Source organism: Oryx dammah, unplaced genomic scaffold (genome assembly GCF_014754425.2).
Source record: "Oryx dammah isolate SB20612 unplaced genomic scaffold, SCBI_Odam_1.1 HiC_scaffold_2, whole genome shotgun sequence".
Lineage (NCBI taxonomy): Eukaryota > Metazoa > Chordata > Mammalia > Artiodactyla > Bovidae > Oryx > Oryx dammah.
The window spans coordinates 154572589-154594792 of NW_024070186.1; the positions used below are offsets into that span (position 1 = coordinate 154572589).

General features: G+C 40.6%; 1 protein-coding gene across 8 annotated transcripts in view; it reads left to right on the forward strand.

The window, feature by feature from the left end:
• ITSN1 (intersectin 1) overlaps window positions 1-22204 on the forward strand; it is a 241501-nt gene that overhangs the window by 48587 nt on the left and 170710 nt on the right. For all 8 annotated transcript variants that reach the window (XR_005718999.1, XM_040228484.1, XM_040228497.1 and 5 more), the window contains exon 2: window positions 21430-21489. Coding sequence is in view for 7 of the 8 variants with exons in the window: in XM_040228484.1 (XP_040084418.1) it covers window positions 21462-21489 (28 nt within the window). In the remaining variant the exon portion in view is untranslated. The remainder of the gene's footprint in view (window positions 1-21429; window positions 21490-22204) is intronic.

Genomic DNA, 22204 nt, shown 5'->3' on the forward strand with positions numbered 1-22204 from the left:
AGCACGACTGATAATGTTTATTGTGCATTGCACTGTGTTTCCTTCTCCTCCTTTCTCTCTCCTTGTGGTGTTTCAACATTGTCCATATTTATAGTCATGTTGTGATCGCTTATTCTACTTTTTGCAGTATCTCTTGTTTAACACATAGTATCATGAATTAACAATAGGAAGGGACATAGATGAAATAAAGCTGTCATAAATTTAATTTTAGCTTTCCCTTTTCTGCTTTCCTGCATATGAACTATTCATTCAATAAAGTTACATCTTGTTCCTTTTCTCTCTCACATGAGGCAAGCATGGAAATGAGTAGAAGAATGGTGAAAAGTAGACCAGAGGCCTGAAAAATTTGGTGGGAGGTGGTTCAAAGATCAGATTGTCAGTTCCTGGGGCATCAGGGTTATTTTCTTTTTTAATCTTTCTTTTTCTTTGTTTACTATGAAATCACTTTTTCATAGCTTGGGGTTTTCACAATCTTTTGAAAAGTCAAAACTTGCTAATACATTGATTTGAGTCCTGTTATCTTTTTGAATATACTAGATAAGTTTAATGTGAGTCATTCCAGAATGTAGCCCCTGCTTGAACCTCTGTGTTGTTCAGTTCAGTTCAGTTCAGTCTCTCAGTTGTGTCCGACTCTTTGTGACCCCATGAATTGCAGCACGCCAGGCCTCCCTGTTCATCACCATCTCCCGGAGTTCACTCAGACTCACGTCCGTCAAGTCCGTGATGCCATCCAGCCATCTCATCCTGGGTCGTCCCCTTCTCCTCCTGCCCCCAATCTCTCCCAGCATCAGAGTCTTTTCCAATGAGTCAACTCTTCGCATGAGGTGGCCAAAGTACTGGAGCTTCAGCTTCAGCATCATTCCTTCCAAAGAAATCCCAGGGCTGATCTCCTTCAGAATGGACTGGTTGGATCTCCTTGCAGTCCAAGGGACCCTCAAGAGTCTTCTCCAACACCACAAGTTCAAACACATCAATTTTTCGGCACTTAGCCTTCTTCACAGTCCAACTCTCACATCCTTACATGACCACAGGAAAAACCATAGCCTTGACTAGACGGACCTTAGTCGGCAAAGTAATGTCTCTGCTTTTGAATATACTATCTAGATTGGTCATAACTTTTCTTCCAAGGAGTAAGCGTCTTTTAATTTCATGGCTGCAGTCACCATCTGCAGTGATTTTGGAGCCTCAAAAAATAAAGTCCACTGTTTCCCCATCTATTTCCCCTGAAGTGATGGGACCAGATGCCATGATCTTCGTTTTCTGAATGTTGAGCTTTAAGCCAACTTTTTCACTCTCCTCTTTCACTTTCATCAAGAGGCTTTTTAGCTCCTCTTCACTTTCTGCCATAAGGGTGGTGTCATCTGCATATCTGAGGTTATTGATATTTCTCCTGGCAATCTGGATTCCAGCTTGTGTTTCTTCCAGTCCAGTGTTTCTCATGATGTACTCTGCATAGAAGTTAAATAAGCAGGGTGACAATATACAGCCTTGACGTACTCCTTTTCCTATTTGGAACCAGTTTGTTGTTCCATGTCCAGTTCTAACTGTTCCTTCCTGACCTGCATACAGAGTGGTCTGGTATTCCCATCTCTTTCAGAATTTTCCACAGTTTATTGTGATCCACACAGTCAAAGGCTTTGGCATAGTCAAGAAAGCAGAAATAGATGTTTTTCTGGAACTCTCTTGCTTTTTCCATTATCCAGCGGATGTTGGCAATTTGATCTCTGGTTCCTCTGCCTTTTCTAAAACCAGCTTGAACATCAGGGAGTTCACAGTTCATGTATTGCTGAAGTCTGGCTTGGAGAATTTTGAGCATTACTTTACTAGCATGTGAAATACTAGATAAGTTTAATGTGAGTCATTTAATGTAGCCCATGCTTGAATCTCTGTGTTGAGTACCCTCTTTATCTAAGGTCAAAGCACTTAGTTAGCAACTGAGCTTTTGTAAGCAACCCATTGTAAAAGTTCACCATTCCTTGTTCTTCAGTATCATTAATCATCTTCCCTCTAAGCTTTGGAAACATGGCTGAGTCCTGAGTCATCGGGCCCTTCACAGTGCTGGTGATCCACCCTGCTGAGGTACATGCATGAAATATTTGCTGTCTCATTATTGATCAGAGGACTGGTTTGTCTCTTGAAATGTGTGGACCAAATTCCTTATATGTTAACTGAAAGATACTGTTTGTGTATGTTTTACAAAGGGATCTGATCAGGCCTGTTAAAGTTACCATATAGATGACATGATTCCAAACTTCCTGTGCTTGATGTAATTTGCAAATATTTTGAAATACTAAATGTAGCCTCAGGGAGGTCAGTAACCAGTTTTTGAATTTTGGTGAATTTTTCTGTTTTAATTTTCACAGCTGTTTAGTTTTGAAATGCCTGCTCCACCAGATAAGTTAGGAATGTGTGGAGAGGGCAGTTTAAATAATTTGAATGTTTGCTGTTGAAGCAGATGCCTCTAAGTCAGGCTTCCAGATCCAAAGGAGCAAAGAGGGAAGAGCAGGAGAATGAAGCTCCATGTGACACCTGCTGGAGAGGAATGTGGGCCCTGCAAGTGATTCTTGGATTTTCATCCTAGAGTTTAATTTTCCCAGTTCTGTTAAGGTATCCTGGTAAATTAGGTATGAAACGAGTGCTGATAACTTCTTAAAGAAAGAGGATTCAGTGGTAACTTTGAGTTTCCATGTGATTACTTATCTAACATTTGTCTCCTTAAAAAAAATAAAAAGTGTCCATTATTAAGATCGGCTCACAGGTCAGACATTACTCTTGGTTGTCAAGTGTCTGAAATCAACTCTGCAGGCGAAAGTGGAGTTGATGGCACTCATCGGAAAGTGCCGATTCTGTTGAATAAAAGACATCAGGCCTTTGGTCTCTTTTGTGTTGCAATTTTGAGCAGAATTTAAAAGAATGAAAATTTCCAAATATGTGCTAACATGATTTATGAGAATATTTATCAAGATTAAAGTAATATATTAAAAATCAGCTTAATTAATTGAAGCTTAACTCTTAGAAACATGTAAAGGGTAGTTTAAAATTTGCTAAGCTTTATTAAAAGCCTAGATTGGGGGTAGAAACAGTTTCCCCAGGGTATCTCAATTTCCTTCATTTTAGAGTATCTTTTGTCAGAATGAAGAGAAAAAAAGATGGGTCATTGTTTTTAATCAGGCTTAACTGCAGTGACATAAAGGAGAAAACATAGCAGTGTAGAAACAGGTAATTTCTTAATTCATCCTTTCACACCTGTGTGAATAACAGAAAAACCATAGGTCATCCTAATTGTTTTATAACTACCAAGAATTTAAATAAGTTTTGACATAATACATTCCTTTTCAGTTCTCAGTTATGCATTTCTATAAGCTGGCTTTACACAAATAGGCTAGCTGAGAGGCATTTGCTTTCTAAATGTGCTTTCTTCTGTTTCTCTGTTTGACCTTTTATTATGAAAAATTCCAACCACTAACCCCCATTATCAGGCTTCAGTAAGTGTTAATTCTTGGTCCGTGTTGTTTCATCTTTCCCGCCTGCCCGACTCTAGATTATTTTGAAACAGATTGTAGACATCCTATGGTTTCATTAGAGTGCGTTGCTTTTGATAGTGACAGTGGAAGCCATTTTCCTTCTTGGCACTGGCTTAGTCTCTCAGGGCTGAACAGAATTTATAAGGAGACAGACTCTAATTGAAGAGCTTACCTTGTGAGAAAGGAGCTCATATTCTCTCTGGATAGTTTCTTCCAGTTTCTCTTGTCTTTCAAATGCCAGGTATTTGCAGAGTTCTTACGTTCTTATCTGGAAATTCCTGTAGCAAGCTCAGGTTTAGTTATCCTGTACTGCCTTGTCTGTGCCTTATCTAAATGGCATTGAAGGGAAGAAAGAATTATTTCACCAGGAGTTGGCTTGGAGAGGAGTTAGCTATATTGGATATATTTAGGAAGTGCCCCTTAATGCCGTAATAATATACTAGCTTTTAAAAGCACCTCATAATAATAGCTTTTTAAAAAGCACAAATGAAGCACTTAAAGGTGATCTCTTTTCCTAGCCATCAGTGGGATAATTTAATTCCTTTCCTGGGTCAAAATAAAATATTCTTTCAAGTACCCTGAGATCTGCAAGTATTGGTTGACTCATCTTTTGTTGTTAAATCTATTGGTTTCCCAGGGCAGCGTGTCTTTTTGTATACTTTGACCTTGCACTTTAAACTGAATTCCTTGTGTCCTTTGAAGGAGGCGTAAAACTGTTATGTTTATATTGGTGAGTGTGAGAAACCGAGTTTTCACTTTTCTCTATGGTTTCTAAATTTAAGTGGCTTTAATAATCATTATCATAATGGTTTCTTGATTCCTGAAAAAGTAGATTCAAAGAAAGTTTTAAAAAGTAGATTCAACAGGTTAAATAGAATTCTGGAACTGTTTTCCTTCTAAAACTAAAACCAATTTTGACTTAATTGTTAATTCTTAGAATTTAGTTCTTGAGCATAGAAAACTGTGGGGTTCACTTTTATATTTTACTTTATTAAGATCACTCAAGTTACTGGTAACTTGGCTGTATGGGATGATGAAGGAAAGTCCTGGACTGAGTTCGATCAGGACTGTGACTTGTGTGTGATTAAATATGTGTCTACTTGTCTTCTGTAGCTAAACAGAAGTAATTATATTTGCATTCCACCTATTTCACAGGGATGTTGTTATAAGTCGTATAATTAGATTTTTTTCTTTAATTTGCAAAAATATTTGCACTGCTTCACAGATCAGAGCTATATAAAAGTGAGGTGTTATTATGAACATCCCATTTTTCTTGATTTGTGTTTTTGACGCTGGATGCACATATTGCTTTTTTCTTTTCCCAGTATACAGGTTCTGCTGTGTGTTTTGAAATTGGTTTTCTTAACATTTTTAGCAGCTGGGGATGCTATAAAAGCCCTCTTGTGTCCTGTTTTTAGTGCACAGTGGTGAGTGTGGGTAGATGGCTTGCTTAAAGGCCAGGCATTTGAACCGCACTAAGTGCTCCCCTCTGTGTCCTCGGGCCTCTCCCCTTTCAGGATAGAGTTACTGTTTGCAGTGCCAGTCGCACTGTCTGGGACTGGGGGGTCTCAATCAGTGTGCCTGCTGCCTGGCTGTCTTGAATGTGATCTTTGTCTTCTCCCTTCCCCCACCTTATATTTTATGTCTTGCACTTCAGGGTGGGTGATCTACTGGGCTAACCACTTCAGGGAAGCTTTGTGCTGTCTCAGAAAGTCAGAATGAGTCCTTTGCATTAGGTGGCAAGCATTAACCGAGCAGATCTGTGACAAGGGCCGTGTCACTAGACTCCTCCATTTTTCTGGACTTACTGTGTGCTTATGGATGAAATCATTCTCCATCTCTGGTTTGGATTGTATTCTTGAGAAAAGTGTGGACCAACTTCACGTGCTTTCCTGATAGCTGAGTTGGTAAAGAATCTGCCTGCAATGCAGGAGATTCAATTCCTGGGTCATTTCCTGGGTCAGGAAGATCCCCTGGAGAAGGGAAAGGCTACCCACTCCAGTATTCTGGCCTGGAGAATTCCATGGACTGTATCCATGGGGTCACAAAGAGTCGGACACACTGAGCAACTTTCACTTTTCACTGTCATGTGCATTTCACAGAAGATTCATTTGCTCTGAGTCCCAACAATGGTTCTCCAACCTTGTACATAGTTCGGGTTGAAGAATTCAAACTTTGGTACTACTTAAAGGATTCCTCAGCCTCACCTCAGTGCTTCTGTAGGCGTGAGCTTTTCCCATAAGGAGATGAGCCATGGTATATTTAGGTTTTGATGTTTCTAGTTTACAGAACTTGAGGGTCTGAGGATCTGGGGTAGTGGTTCTTCAGGGAACCCAGAGGTTTCTCTTTCCCACAGGGTGGTCCCCTTTGTTACATGGCTATGTTGACCTACTCAAAGGGTTAGTCTCTGTCACATTTCAGTTCAGTTCAGTCCCTCAGTCCTGTCTGACTCTTAGTGACCCTATGGACTGCAGCACCCCAGGCCTCCTTGTCCATCACCAACTCCCGGAGTTTACTCAAGCCCATGTCCCTTAAGTCAGTGATGTCATCCAACCATCTCATCCTCTGTCGTCCCCTTCTCCTCCCACCTTCAATCTTTCCCAGCATCAGAGTCTTTTCCAATGAGTCAGTTCTCATCAGGTGGCCAAATTATTAGAGCTTCAGCTTCAGCATCAGTCCTTCCAATGAATATTCAGGGCTGATTTCCTTTAGGATTGACTGGTTTGATCTCCTTGCAGTCCAAGTGACTCTCAAGAGTCTTTTCCAACATCACATTTCAAAAGGATCAATTCTTCTGCGCTCAGCTTTCGTTATAGTCCAACTCTCACGTTCATACATGACTACTGGAAAAACCATAGCCTTGACTCGATGGACCTTTGTTGGCAAAGTAATTTCTCTGCTTTTGAATATGCTATCTAGGTTGGTCATAACTTTTCTTCCAAGGAGCAAGTGTCTTTTAATTTCATTTGGAAATGAATTAACTTTTTAGAACAAGTGAGAGGAGTTGCTCAGGAGGCATAAGTGTATAGACAGGGCAGTTGTCAGTGGCCCTCATTGTGTTCTACAACTTGAATTGTCTGCACCCTGTGACAACTGCCTGGCTTTGAAAAGGTCCTTAAAAAGCAGTGACAATGTACTTTGGTACTGAGTAAATAAAATAAGCAGAGGAAGCCTCTGATGTTAAGCTGAATTTATTTGATTTTAGGGCCGAATCAATGAAGACTTTTTAAGAGAAACTTGTGCTCTGAGCAGATAAAGAGAAACCTTAGGAGGGTTTGATTGTTGCTTCCAAAAAAGCAAGTTTCTAGAGCATGGTTGCCTGTTTTATTTAATAAGAAGAAGCTGCTTCACCTCTCTTGAAATATTAAATTAAGAAAAAAAGTAAAAAGTCACCAGTGTTTTCAATAAAACTATGAAGCTTTATTTTTTTTCTTGAAAAGGCGTATGTTTAAGCATCAGCTTCATTAGTTGGAATATGTTTTAGGAATTTCTGTCTTAACTCCAGATAATTGATGTGAAAATTAGAGTGACTAATGTAGTACTGAAAGTTAGCTTAAAGCTCAACATTCAGAAAACGAAGATCATGGCATCCAGTCCCATCACTTCATGGGAAATAGATGGGGAAACAGTGGAAACGGTGTCAGACTTTATTTTTTGGGGCTCCAAAATCACTGCAGATGGTGACTGCAGCCATGAAGTTAAAAGACGCTTACTCCTTGGAAGAAAAGTTATGACCAACCTAGATAGTATATTCAAAAGCAGAGACATTACTTTGCCAACTAAGGTCTGTCTAGTCAAGGCTATGGTTTTTCCTGTGGTCATGTATGGCTGTGAGAGTTGGACTGTGAAGAAGGCTGAGCGCCAAAGAATTGATGCTTTTGAACTGTGGTGTTGGAGAAGACTCTTGAGGGTCCCTTGGACTGCAAGGAGATCCAACCAGTCCATTCTGAAGGAGATCAACCCTGGGATTTCTTTGGAAGGAATGATGCTAAAGCTGAAGCTCCAGTACTTTGGCCACCTCATGCGAAGAGTTGACTCATTGGAAAAGACTCTGATGCTGGGAGGGATTGGGGGCAGGAGGAGAAGGGGATGACAGAGGATGAGGTGGCTGGATGGCATCACGGACTCGATGGACATGAGTCTGAGTGAACTGCAGAAGTTGCTGATGGACAGGGAGGCCTGGCGTGCTGCGATTCCTGGGGTCGCAAAGAGTCGGACACGACTGAGCGACTGAACTGAACTGAACTGAACTGAATGTAGTACTGTGACATGCAAGCTGACTTCTGTTGTCTTTCTTGGGATGTTTTGTATTCTGTGGAACTTTTGAAATAGACACTTGGTTTTTGCTTTGTTATTGTTGTTCAGTCACTAAGTCGTGTCCGACTCTTGGTGACCCTATGGGCTGGAGCATGCCAGGCTTCCCTTGGCCTTCACTCTCTCCTGGAGTTTGACCAAACTCATGTCCATTAAGCTGGTGATGCCATCCAAGCATCTCATCCTCTGTCATCTCCTTCTGTTGCCCTCAATCTTTCCCAGTATCAGGGTCTTTTCCAAGGAGTCAGTTCTTCACATCAGGTGGCCAAAGTATTGGAGCTTCAGTTTCAGAAGCATCAGTCCTTCCAATGAATATGAAGGATTTATTTCCTTTAGGATGGACTGGGTGGATCTCCTTGCAGTCCAAGGGATTCTCAAGAGTCTTCTCCCAACACCACAGTTCAAAAGCATGAATTCTTTAGCGCTCAGTCTTCTTTATGCACTTTGGAGAATTGAAGTTAGTTTGATTCCTAAGAGTTGCAGGATTATACAGTGTATCAGAAATCTGACTGCAGAAAGACTCCTTGTTTAGTTCTCAATTTATTCAGGTGACCACTGAAGGTGGAAGAGTGACCCCATGGAGTTTTCAGCCTTCATTCATTTGTTCTAAGACCCATTCATTCAGTATACACTGCGTGTCATTCATGTCATTACATGGCTAGAACCATGTAACAGGGCTAGAAATGCAGAAACAGGTTCTCGTTTTCAAGGGACCAAAGTCTTGTCTCAGGAACACATACTAAACAAACAGTTGACAGTGGATTTAGACCTAAGCTTAGAGCATGCAAGAAGAACAGTAGAGGAAGTCCACTTAAAGCATTCTAACTTTCAAAGAGGACATGTGGCTTGAGTTTAGAATAGCAAGATGAATTAGCCAGGTCAAGAAGGGAAGACAGAGAGGGAGTATGGGTAGAGTTCTGCAGGGGATAAATTTAGTTCTTTTGTAAGAATAGTTCAGTAGTTAATAGTTACCAATTTGTAATAGCTGTACCATAAATAAAATCCTTAAGGTTGCCTAATGATGACATATTAATTTTGTGTCTTTTTTTCCTTTGGTATATTTCTACAAACTGTATCTGTGCTCAATTTTTTTTTTCCCCTTGTCAGTTTTGTTCTTGTTAACGGGCAGTGTCTATGTTTTCTTGCCAATTCCGTAGTATGCATTTATTTGGATTCTAACTGCCATTTCCCCAATCCTGCTTCTTAGTTGCCAGAGGGACACAAACCGGAAAAAGTAAATTGGAAAAGGTAAATCTGATCCTGGCCCGCTCCTGCTAAATCTTTCATTAGCTCCCTTGCCCAGGTGTTACCAGTGGGGCATAGTCTAATCTCAGCTCCACCTTTACAGCTTTGCCCTTGGGGTGGTTTCCTTCCTCCTGAGTGTTCACCTTCCACCTTGACAGTGATTCTGCAACTTGTCTTCCTCCTTCAGAGCCTATCTGGTGACCTTTCCACTACACTCAGTTCATCCGTTTCTCTTCTCTGCTGAGTTTGTACCCTGACCCACCGTGCACTGTTGTATGAAGCACGCTCAGAGTGATTCTCTGTTCCTGTTCTAAATTTGAGCTCTCTGAGGCAGCACCTAGATGTTGCTCTCTGTGGGTCTTTATGTTTATCACAGTAACAGTTCTGTGGGACCTCTCTGGAGGCCCAGTGGTTAAGACTCTGCACTTCCATTGCAGGCGGCATGGGTTCAATCCCTGGTTGGAGAACTAAGATCCCTTATGCCACGCAGCACAGCCAAAAAAAGTAAAAACCGTTGTGTAATCAGTAGCCATTACTTGATTTAAGCTGAACAGTTTAGCCTTTAAACATTAAGTTAGTCTTTTATGTTTACTGGGTGATAATCATGACTGAACAAAAGTGTGTAAGTTAATGTTCCAAGCATTTTATTTCCATTCACACTGATTTCCCCTTGTTAAACAAAAGCTTATTCTGAGCCTTGTTAAAATTGTAAGGAAGACTTTATTGAAGACTGTTGCAACAGAGGAGAGAGCTGCAACTCAACTCTGAGTACAACAAAGATTAGTGGAGATCTATAGCCAAGGGGCAGGATGAGGGCGGCGGGCGGGCGTGGGAGGGGGGTGGTCGGCGGATGGAAATTTATTAAAAGGAGGCATTCATGGGTTGGGGGATTCTTGCTATGTTGACCTAACGGGAATGTTGCAAAGGGCAAGCCCAGGACTGGAACATCAAAAGTTGGAGTTGAGGGACTTGATCAGTTATCAGATGTAATCATTTATCCCAGGTAGGGATGCTCTGGTAAACGGCTAGAGGATTCTTGCTAAACTGGGCTAGGGAGAAAGGACAGGGCAGGGCCAAGGTGGAGCCCTCATCCAGAAGGGGGCTCAGAGGAGCCTGGTTAAAGTTTGATCAGGGAGAGAGTCTTGGTCATGATGAGTTTGTTTTTTTGTTTTTTTTTTTTGTCAGTAAACTAGGTACTGTTGTTATCTGTATTTTATAGATAAAGACTCTAAAGTTTAGAAATAGTCTAAATAACTTCCACAAGATCCACGGCCAGCCTGAAGCTGGTGATCCTTTTCTGAATGGACTGTGCCTGTGACGCTCAGTTAATTCTTGCTAACCTACTCTCACAGTCAGTAAAGTCTGCCTCTCTTTGAGAATCACTCCTGTCCTTGCTGCTGCCGGTGCTGTTGTAAGGGCCATGAATTCCACTGCAGCAACATACTCAGATGGCAAGAAGGAGGGAGATTTAAATGTTGACAGCTTTATTAGAATTCCAGATAGATGGTGTGACCATTTATCTATCTATATACAATTCTGTTTTTCTATACACAGCAGAATAACATTTTTCAGTCAAATTCCTGGATCTCACCTATTGAAATATAACCACAGAAGGGAGAAAATATTAATGTTCAGATGTTCTGAAGATAAAAGACAATTGTTCAGTTTATCGAACATTTTATCTCCCTGTGTTTGGCTGCCCTAGCTCTTAGTTGCTGCCTGTGGGCTCTCTCTAGTTGCGGCAAGCGGGAACTGCTCTCTCCTTGCTGTGGTGGTTGCTCTTGCTGCAGAGCATGGGCCCAGTAGCTGTGGCACCTGGGGCTTAGTTGCTCCATGGTGGGAGGGATCTTCCCAGACCAGGGACCAAACCCATGCACTGGCAGGCAGATTCTTAACCACTGGACCACAAGGGGTCACAGTAAACAGCTTTGGACAATTTAACTATTTTCTTAGGGCACATTCCCAGGAGTTGAATTATTGGTTACATGGGTAAAGAACATTTTTTCACTCTTGGAACATTATTGTCACATTGCTTTCCAAAGGAGACATACCAGTTTGGCCTCCCACCAGCAGTGGGAGAGGGGGCTCTAGTTGTTACAGTTATTAATATTGGAAATCTGCAATTATAAACTTACTTATTTTGAGGTTTCATTCTTTTGTGGTGAACTTTCCACGCTGGATTGACCTTAATTAAGTTGGCTCAAATTCTCAATTAAAATTTCCATTTGACAAAAACTTTGTAAGGTCCATTTTAAAGGATGGGGTGTAAAGGAAATAAGAAAAGCTTTGTCAGAGAGGAAATAAAAGGGTTAGTTTAATAATGTCCACACAGATGAATGTTAATCAGTGAACTGCATATTGAATAAATTAACTTTTCTTCCCTTCAGTAACAATAGTTATCTTTTCAAAATCTTTTGAATGTTATTTGGAATTATAAATAGCTCTACTGGATTCCACAACATTTAAATCAAATGCAGTCAACTTTACATGTGGAAACATGCTTCAATTGTAATTCTGGATAAACTGAACTAGAATTTGCATTTTAAGAATAAAAGTGGCTTCTCTAAGGTTTTTCATATTATAAGAAATTGAACCTTTTTAAAGAAAGTATGAAATTGAGAAAACTTGGAATTTTCTTCTTTTTCAATTTTATTCCAGAGCACAGTGTATTTGTGATTTTTAACAGAAACTTTTAAGTTTCTTTTCTGTACTTTAATGGTACAGCTAGCCACTTCCACTTAAATTGAGTGAAATCCTTAGTAAATGATGACCAGGATTCTTTTCAGCTTTTGTCTTTTTTTCCTCAGGCTTAAATATATTTCAGTGTAATTCAGTCAAGTGAAGTGAAATTAAAGATTTGAATCATGTATCTGTTGTCTCCTCAAACGCTCTGGTGTTCTGTTGGCTGCAGTCTGCTGAGTGTTTAGTGATGCTAATGTCACTGAATAGTTTTTCAGCCCTAAAAGTTCCTTGCGTCATAAATCTTGTCCTGCATAGACACCCTTTGGGTCGCCTACCAGGGCACGGTTGGCTTTTGTGATGACTGTATTGTCCTTTACTCTCATTCATGGCACTCAGGCACTTTTCATTGATGTTGCAGTAAGGCTTTTTTTCTTTGGACATCGCTTGTTCTTTCAGGTCAGTTCAGTCGTCAGTTGTGTCCGACTGTTTGTGACCCCATGGGCTGCAGCACACCAGGCTTCCCTGTCCATCACCAGTTCCTGGAACTTGCTCAAACTCATGTCCATCGAGTCAGTGATGCCATCTAACCATCTCATCTTCTGTTGTCCCCTTCTCCTTTTGCCTTCAGTCTTTCCTAGCATCAGGGTCTTTTCAAAGGAGTCAGTTCTTCGCATCAGTTGGCCAAAGTATTGGAGCTTCAGTGTCAGTCCTTCCAATGAATATTCAGGACTGATTTCCTTTAGGATGGACTGGTTGGATCTCCTTGCAGTCCAAGGGACTCTCAAGAGTCTTCTCCAACACCACAATTCAAAAGCATCAATTCTTCGTTGCTCAGCTTTTCTTATGGTCCAACTCTCACATCCATACATGACTAGCTTTGACTAGACGGAGATTCATACAAAACCATAGCTTTGACTAGATGGAACTTTGTCAGTAAAGTAATGTCTCTGCTTTTTAATATGCTGTCTAGGTTGGTCATAGCTTTTCTTTGAAGGAGCAAGCATCTTTTAATTTCATGGCTATTCTTCACCTGTTGGTAAATTAACGTTCAGCTGTAGCAGGAGCCAGCCAGCATCTGTGCATGGATGAGATTATTAATAGGTAGCCCTATAGATTTCCTTTATCTCCTGATTGGGTAAACACTTACCAGTCCTTAGCACAGACTCTAATAAGAGATTGAAACAAAACTCCCTTGAGGTTTCCACTTGCTGGCATCAGGACAGTTAGTTGGTCTAACTGTCGCGCACTGCATCTCTGAAGATGTTGAAGATGTGACATGCTCTTTGGCTTCCCAGTTGTGTGCTCATTATTAAAGCTTTGTGCTCGTGCTCAGTTCCTCAGTCATGTCTGACTCTGCGACCCCGTGGACTGCAGCCCACCAGGTTCCTCTGTCCATGGGGTTTCCCAGGCAAGAGTACTGGAGTGGGTTGCCATTTCCTCCTCCAGGGGATCATCTTGACCCCAGAGACTGAACCCAAGTCTGCTGCGTTAACAGGTAGATTCTTTACCACTGAGCCACCAAGAGAGCCCTATCGAAGCTTCCATGTAGGCAGATTTCATTTTCATGAATATATTCAAATGTAGAGCAGTTTATCAATACTAGCACATGGTTGTTTTTTGTACAGCATGCGTATTTTCATTTCTTCTTTTACTGTGCTCTATAAACTCATATTTAATTTATCTGATTGCAGCTGTTGCACTATTTTTGTGGAATGAGGCTTAAAAATCTGGCAGGAGGCCTTTCTGCTTTCTTGCTCTTTTCAGTGTTACAGCACTGTTTTGCACAATTGGTGCTTTCTGGGTAGTTTCTTGACTTCTTTTCCAAAACTGAGACTTCCTCTAAGACTTTTCTCTGCCTAGCTTTCATCACTGTTCCCGAAGCAGAACTGATAAGACCCTTCTTGGTTGCTGCTTGTATTTAGAGGTTTATAGCTTATTTACCTTAGCAATAAAGGTGAGAGTAGCCAACCAGTACAGTGTGTTGATTTAAGACAGGGTGATATCATTTCTGGTAATATAACATGGAAGGTTATTTTATTATTAAATATTTTCTTTTAAATATGCTTGTGCCTGCAGTGTGTTGAGAATTCAGTTTTTATTTGGAAGAAAAGTTTTAGATGTCTCCTTTTAGTGACCGGATTTATCCACGACACAGAGGACAACATTTTGTTTTCCCATTACCGAATTCATTACTTCCTCCCCCGCCATGTGATAAGTGTTTACAGTTACCCGTGAAATTTTCAATTTTTTGTCGCTTATTTTTATTTGGGAAGAAACTGGAAAGTGAGTTGATAATATATTAAATTTATATAATCTCATTAATTGGCAGATAATCTTGAAATTCCAAAAGATTTATATTTAAAATAAAATTTAGTCTGAAATGCCCCCTCTCCCACTCATTGATTTTCTTTTTTTTGATGGTATCTTAGTATAGTTTTTAATTTTATGCTGTTTTAAATTGTTTTAAATTGGCGTATAGTTGCTTTGCAGTGTTTTGTTAGTATCTGCTGTGCAACAGTGTGAATCACCTGTATATTTACATATCCACTCATGGATTCTTAAAATTATTGATGTTTGATTTGGGGTAATCTGCTTTCTTCCAGGAATTACTTTTTTAGCTTTTAGTGCCTCTCAGTGATACTGTCCCCGCCCCCCCAGTGATAACTGTTTTATTCTTAATAACTGTCTTGAAAATGGGACCTTCTGGAAGAAATAAAGTCCCTCACTTATTGAAGCTTTATGAATGGTTATCCTATCTGCAGCTTAGTGTTCTAGAATCTGATATCTTAGAAGCGTTAGACAAGCTGTAAGTTAATGACTGACTTCTCAGATGTGACTCGGCAACTGGTTGGTGGTCTGGAGGTGCCAATAAGCTTCAGAGAGGGGCTGGTTAACTTCCATTTCTCTCTTAAAACAAGAATGCCTTTATTCTGTCTTTTTGTTTTCTGTCCCTCATTTTTCAGCTTTGTAGCTATGCTTTGGTTTTATTGCTCCCTGCTGAATTTTCTCCTATTGCAAATATTAAAATAAGGGTGATTTAGGAGCTCCATAGGCAAGATTCCTTGGCATTTCTCTTTGTGGAACATAAGCAGGGGTGAGTGGATGCGTCATCTGAAATGCCAGTGTGTGTTGCCCAGAGACGTGCTGACAGCTGGCCTGACGGTGCTTGCTGGCCACTGGCCGCTCCTGACCCGTCCCCTTCTCACCTCGTTCCCCTGCCACCACCCCTTCCCTCAACAACGGAAACCCGGGAGGGATGCCTGTTCTCTTTTGAGAGGACAGCTTGAATATTCACTCCAGCTTTTCAGATAGAACGTTGACATTGTCTCTTTGAACTCAGTTCTCTCTTTTATTGGGTTCTTCACCCTTCATACAGTTTTAAAATCTTACTCGTGAGCAAGCTGCACATCCCTTACAGGCCATCTTGTTCAACTTCAAACAGTGACACATTTAGAATCTGCATTTGAGGCCCATGACTTCAGACATGACAATTCGACATTGATCAGGCTGGCTGTATGTTTGGGATTTGTCAGTTCCTTTGTCCATGAATTGTGCGGCTTTCGGTACCTTTTCTCTGGATTTCAAAAGACCTTTGTGCACATCCTGCCTTTTGCTCTCCTGCTCGTTTTTCACAGGACTGGAATTTGGTGTAAGGCTTGCTTAAAATGCAGGCTGTAGACTCTTCCAGTTGTTTTCCATTCATTGCAGACTTTTATTTTATTTTATTTTTTTAAGAAATAGAGATTTCATTTTTTTAAGGTTTTCTAATTTTGAATTCTTAGAGATGTAATGGCCTCCAAAAGTAAGAGATATGGGGGGAGTAGTTTTTTTTTTTAATTTTAATTTTTGTGATTCCTTTCCATTTTTATTCTAGAATGAGGGGGTGGGATGGGGTGGGGTGGTGGTGGTGGTGTTGATCGTGGTTGATATGAGTAGAACAGTGCCTGAAATCAGACTATCACAACTCTCAAATATCAGATAATATCATGATATATTATGTACTTTTGTGTATTCCTGAAAATATTTTTGTACCTTACAAGGTATTTTATTGTTGCTTATACTTTCATTTTTGTCTCATATTTTGACAGTTTTCTTTTACTTTCTTTCTCAGTGTTTCATTGATGCCAAATTTCCAGAAATTAAAAATTTTTCTTCTGTACCTTGCTATCCTGTAGGTCCTGTAACATAAAACTAAATCTTTTGAGCAACTTTACATCAAAATTTTAAAAATAAATTTTTGTAAGAAATGAATTTAAAGTTTTTTGCCTTCAGTTCAGTTCAGTCACTCAGTTGTGTCTGACTCTTTGCGACCCCATGAATTGCAGCATGCCAGGCCTCCCTGTCCATCACCATCTCCCGGAGTTCACTCAGACTCACGTCCATCGAGTCCGTGATGCCATCCAGCCATCTCATCCTGGGTCGTCCCCTTCTCCTCCTGCCCCCAATCCCTCCCAGCATCAGAGTCTTTTCCAATGAGTCAACTCTTCGCATGAGGTGGCCAAAGTACTGGAGTTTCAGCTTTAGCATCATTCCTTCCAAAGAAATCCCAGGGCTGGTCTCCTTCAGAATGGACTGGTTGGATCTCCTTGCAGTCCAAGGGACCCTCAAGAGTCTTCTCCAACACCACAGTTCAAAAGCATCAATTCTTCAGCGCTCAGCCTTCTTCACAGTCCAACTCTCACATCCATTCATGACCACAGGAAAAACCATAGCCTTGACTAGACGGACCTTAGTCGGCAAAGTAATGTCTCTGCTTTTGAATATGCTATCTAGGTTGGTCATAACTTTTCTTCCAAGGAGTAAGCGTCTTTTAATTTCATGGCTGCAGTCATCATTATTGCCTTAGTACCACGAAAATCTATTTCAAATAAATTAGCCTGAATATTAGAAAAGGACACTGTGAATTGCATGTAGATGATAGATGTGTGAAAATGCAGGCCAGCGATAAAGTTATTTTAAATATGAGGAAGAATAGGTCTCTTGTTTCCATACCTCTCTGACTTCTGATACCTTCTAGCCAGCTTGCCTTTCTCTGGCAGCATAAGTAGTTGCCTGCAATCTAGAACTGTTGGAATACTGTAAATCTAAGGCTCCCCTGGTTTGGTAAAGAATCACTCTTTGGCTCAGTGTTCGATAAAGCTCTGTGATTTGATAAGACTCAGTGTTTGGTAAAGAATCCGCTTGCCAATGCAGGAGATGAGAGTGTGATCCCTGACTTGGGAAGGTACCTTGGAAGAGGCAATGACAACCCACTCCAGTATTCTTGCCTGGAAAATTTCATGGACAGAGGAGCCTGGCAGGCTACAGTCCATGGAGTCTCAAAGAATTTGGACTGCACTTAGTGGCTAAACAACAAAAACAAGAAGAATAGTGGGGAGAATATAAGCCTAATTTGCTTATAAATGTTCCATTGTACATAAAATACCTTCTCTACTAAGATTATATCTTTAAATATTGAGACCAAGTATTCTCTGGTTAGGAATCTAGCAACCAACATAGGTCAGTGGTATGTTCACAGCATTAGTTCAAGTCTCTGCCTCTTCTGTAGGCTTTGCTTATCTAGTTGTTGGGACTTTTCCTTCTTGCTTTAAAAAAAGAATAATTTTTATTGGAGTGTAGTTGTTTTACAGTGTTCTGTTAGTTTCTTTGCTGTGCTATGCTTCGTCATGTCTGACTTTTTGCGACCCCATGGACCAGGCTCCTCTTTGCAACCCCACCCACCAGGCTCCTCTGTTCATGGGATTCTCCAGGCAAGAATAGTGGAGTGGGTTGCCATTTCCTCCTCCAGTGGATCTTCCCAACCCAGGGATTGAACCTAGGTCTCATGCATTGCAGGTGGATTCTGTACCAGCTGAGCTGCGGCGGAAGCCCCTGTTAGTTCCTTCTGTACAGCAGAATGAATCAGCCATACACACACATATATCCCCTCCCGTTTGGCCTTCATTCCCACTCAGTTCACACGGCGCATTAAGTGGAGTTCCCTGTGCTATACAGCATATTCTCACCAGTTATCTATTGTATGCATAGTTGAGTAGTGTACAGGCACAGCCCCAGTCTCCCAAGTCCTCTCAGCCGTTTGCTTCTTTATATAAGATGATTCCAAGATTTTGTGAGAGTATGGGCATTAATTAATAAAAAATAGATACTGTATGTTCATAATCTCATTTTGGTCTTTCAATCACTAATCGTTAACTAAGTCCTGCTTTGGTTGTTAGAATTCTGCTAATTACTGGAATTATGTAATTGTGAGGATTTCTTTTTCTGTGAATGAGTACACGTTTGAATTAACTCATCCCAACACTCATTTTTGTATTTACCTATTCCCCACCTTTAATTTTATAATGTGTTAGAAAATTTTCAAACCTCCAGGAAGTTAGGAAGAATTATATGACATAACTATTTTTAAAGACGTTTTACAAAGTTTATTTAATATAGTTAAAAGTTTTAAATTGTGCCAATAATTGAGTTTAGAAATTTTATTCCTCATAATTAATTTTTGCCTTTTTTTTGTATTTTAGTGCACTAGAGACCAATTATACATATTTTGTATTTTATTTTTTGAAATCATTTAATATTTTTTGAGTAATCTCCCTTTATGATAGCAAAATATTGAATCAAATAACATGTATTTTAACAGTTTTTATGCAAAGTGACATTTTAAATTTACAGAGGTGTCTTCTACTTTAAATACATTAAAATCTGAATTTTAATGTAAATATTGAAATTCAGAATCATATTTATTTTGTAACTTTCTGTGATTAGCTCCCCTTTCTGAAGCTGAAATGAAGAAAGGTTAAAGACTTTTCTCAAACATGTCTTAGCTTTTGGCTTAAAAATCCTAACGTTTAGCCAAACTTTTCAAACTACTATTTACTGTTTCTTGATTGTTCAATATTTAGTCTGAGTGTTTTTCTGTTTTTTATATGTAAATATAGGAATGTTTGCCTCACTCTAAAAACATATAAGTAAGTCCAGCAATGTGTTTATGAAAGGTCTTTTATAACTTGGAGAAGTGAAAGTCGCTCAGTCATGTCCGACTCTTTGCAATGGAATTCTCCAGGCCAGAATACTGGAGTGGGTAGCCATTCCCTTCTCCAGGGGATCTTCCCAATCCACGGATCGAACCCAGGTCTCCTGCATTGGAGGGGGTTCTTTATCAGCTGAGCTACCAGGAAGCCCAACTTGGGGAAAGTATGTAGTATAATGTAAAGTGTGCAAAAGAAGGAAACAATTATATATTTATAGAGAAAAGGCTACAGGAAATAGAAATGCTGAGTGTTAATAAAGTTGGGTGGACAGACTCGTGTGCATGGTGCTGCCTTCTCTGATCTTCCCCAGAAGTACTGCATCAGCTGGTGAGCTTTCTGCACTTGTTCTGAGGCTACGGCCCTGCATCCCTGATTCTTCAGGGAGAAGAACACCCATGTCTAGTTTCCTTTATGTAGATGCCTACGTTCCTGTGTATTTTCATTGTAGATCGGCAGTCCCCCACCTTTTTGGCACCAGGGACCAGTTTCATGGAAGACCGTTTTTCCACAGAGGGAAATACAGTTTCAAGATAATTCTTACTTCTTTTATTATTACATTGTGATATATAATGAAATAATTATCCCACTCACTATAATGCAGACTCAGTGGGAGCCCTGAGCTTGTTTTCCTGCAACTAGATGGTCCCATCTGGGGATGATGGGAGACAGTGACATCCAAAGTGTGCTTGCTTATGTCCACTTTACTCCATAATCTCTTGTTTCGCAAAGATAGGATACTGGAAATGGAAGCAGGCTTTTCAGTGCTTTAATGGCAATCTCAGGATATTCTGCCTTCACTTCAATCCTAAACATATGGAGAGTTCAAGTTGTTTCATGCATACCTCTAAGGCCACGGTTATTTGCGATCTCATGTGGTAATGTGAGTGAAGGGGAGTGGCTGTAAATACAGATGAAGCTTTGCTTGCTTGCCCACCGCTCACTGTACTGGTCTTTGGCTGGGGGGGGTTATATTACTGATAGCTCTCTATCCCCTGTTATAGATAGCTCACCTTAGCTGAACTGGTTGTATGGCTTGAAATCCCATTGTATGTGTTGAATTTCTGCCTTCACTCACTCCTATTCTGTGATTTTAAACCACACTGTTAGATTTATTTTTTTAATATAAGACTTTCAACTTCCATTTGATAAATGCTTACACTTGACTTTTTTGTACAAAAATAAAAGCTTTTAGGACTTATCTGGCAAAATTCTATTACTTATTTCCCACATTCAGTTTCCTTGTGGTCTGCTTTAACACTTTACAACAACAAACCCGCTGGTTTCCCTTCTGTGGTCTTTTTTGTCTACCAGTGCTTTTATTGTTTGGGACAGTACACCCCGCCCCCCAGCTTCGCTCTGGTTAGTTTTCCAGGCTAACCACTTCACAGATGTTCCACTAAGTTCTCTTTATGTGTTTATTTATGGCTCTGCTGGGTCTCCATTGCTGCGCAGGCTCTCCTCTCGTTGTGATGAGCGGGGCTGCTCTTTCGTTGAGGTGAGCAGGGCTCTCCTCTCGTTGTGATGAGCGGGGCTGCTCTCTCGTTGAGGTGAGCGGGGCTGCTCTCCCGTTGAGGTGAGCGGGGCTCTCCTCTCGTTGTGATGAGCGGGGCTGCTGCTCACCGTGGCACACAGGCCTCTCCTTGCAGTGGCTTCTCTTGTCTCAGAGTGCAGGCTCTAGGCACCGGCCCAGGAGTTGTGCCTCGGCTCACTTGCTTCAAGGCACGTGGAATCTTCCCAGTCCAAGATCTAACCAGTGTCTCCTGCACTGGCAGGTGGATTCCTATCCACTGTACCATCAGGGAAGTCCCCCAAATGGAAATTCTTTAGTAGTTTGTATTCAGATTTTTTTATTTTACTTTTCCCCCCATGCCTCACAGCGTGTACTTGGGCTTCCCAGGTGACTCAGTGGTAAGGAATCTGCCCGCCAGTGCAGGAGACGCAGGAGATGCGGGCTTAATCCCTGAGTCGGGAAGGTCCCCTGGAGGAGGAAATGGCAACCCACTCCAGTGTTCTTGACTGGACTATTCCACAGAGGAGCCTGGTGGGCTAAAGTCCGTGAGGTCACAAGGAGTCAGACAGGACTGAGAACATCCTGTGTGTGTGTGTGTGTTCGGAAAAATGAAGTGGGGCTGCTGTTTCAGGAAAAATGACTGCCAGCATTTGTTGCTGATGATAACAGTTCATGAGGTCGCAAAGAGTCACCAAAAAAAAAAAAAAAAAAAGAAGGTAAGACAGAGCACTGCATGTACTGGTGTTAGTGAAAAAGAGCAGTTGTTGTAGCCATCAAGCAGATAGACTAGTATATGTGATGGTTAGGGAAAAGACAGATTTAGAAAATAACACATTCAACAATGCAATGAGTGGGATAATAGTATAGGATCGCTCACTGGACTGAGAGTTTCTTGTTGCCCTAGAGGCTTTCATCCACGTTCCTTAGTGCCCATCACTGCACCTGGGACTAAGAAACTGTGCAGAGTAGGAATGAATGAATTAACCCTTAGTTGTGACCTTCATTTGCAGTGTTACCTCCTAACTCTAGTGTCAGTCTTCAGGTCATTAAAGACGGCCTGGTAGTGTGTTTATAAGCACCTAGAAGTGAAGTTTTCCTGAACTTAAATGTTGCATTTCAATTACAGGCGTCGGTTAGCAAGGTGAAAGTAACAGAACCATGGCTCAGTTTCCCACACCTTTTGGTGGTAAGTTTTCAAAGATTTTTTCTTGTTTTTTTTTAAATCTACTTTGGAACTGTAGTTTTAAAAGCTTAGTATTACGGCAGATTTAAAATATTCACATAAGTAGAGGGAATAGTATAATCAACCCATCACTTAGTTTCAGTGATTATCAATCAACTTATGGTCAATATTGATTCACCTGGATTCTTTTGAGCACCTCGCATATATATCAGATCATTTCATCCACAAATATTTTAGTGGACATTTCTAAAAGGTAACACTTTTAAAGCTATAACTACGATACTGTTACCACTCCAATGAAATTTATAGTAATTCCTTAATGTCCTCAACTATCGAGTCACTGTTAAAAATTTCCCTGATATTCCTTAGGTATTATTTTTTTTTGTTGTTACAGTTTGGTTCAACTCAGGATCTGAACAAGACACAGTAAAATTAGTTCATGTGTCTCTTTAGTTGCTTTGTTAGTGAACCCCCCCCCACCTCTGTTTTGTTTGTTGTTTTCTGCAATTTATTTGTTTAGGTGACTGGGTCATTTATATTCTGTACTTTGTTTGGAAGACTGGATTTGAAGCATGGGATTTTTGTTTTGCTTTAGTTTATCTGTTTGAAACATCAATCTGCACAAAATTTTCTTTTCAGGTAATCTTCCCTAAGATTATTGCTGCTAAGTCGCTTCAGTCGTGTCCGACTGTGTGCGACCCCATAGACGGCAGCCCAC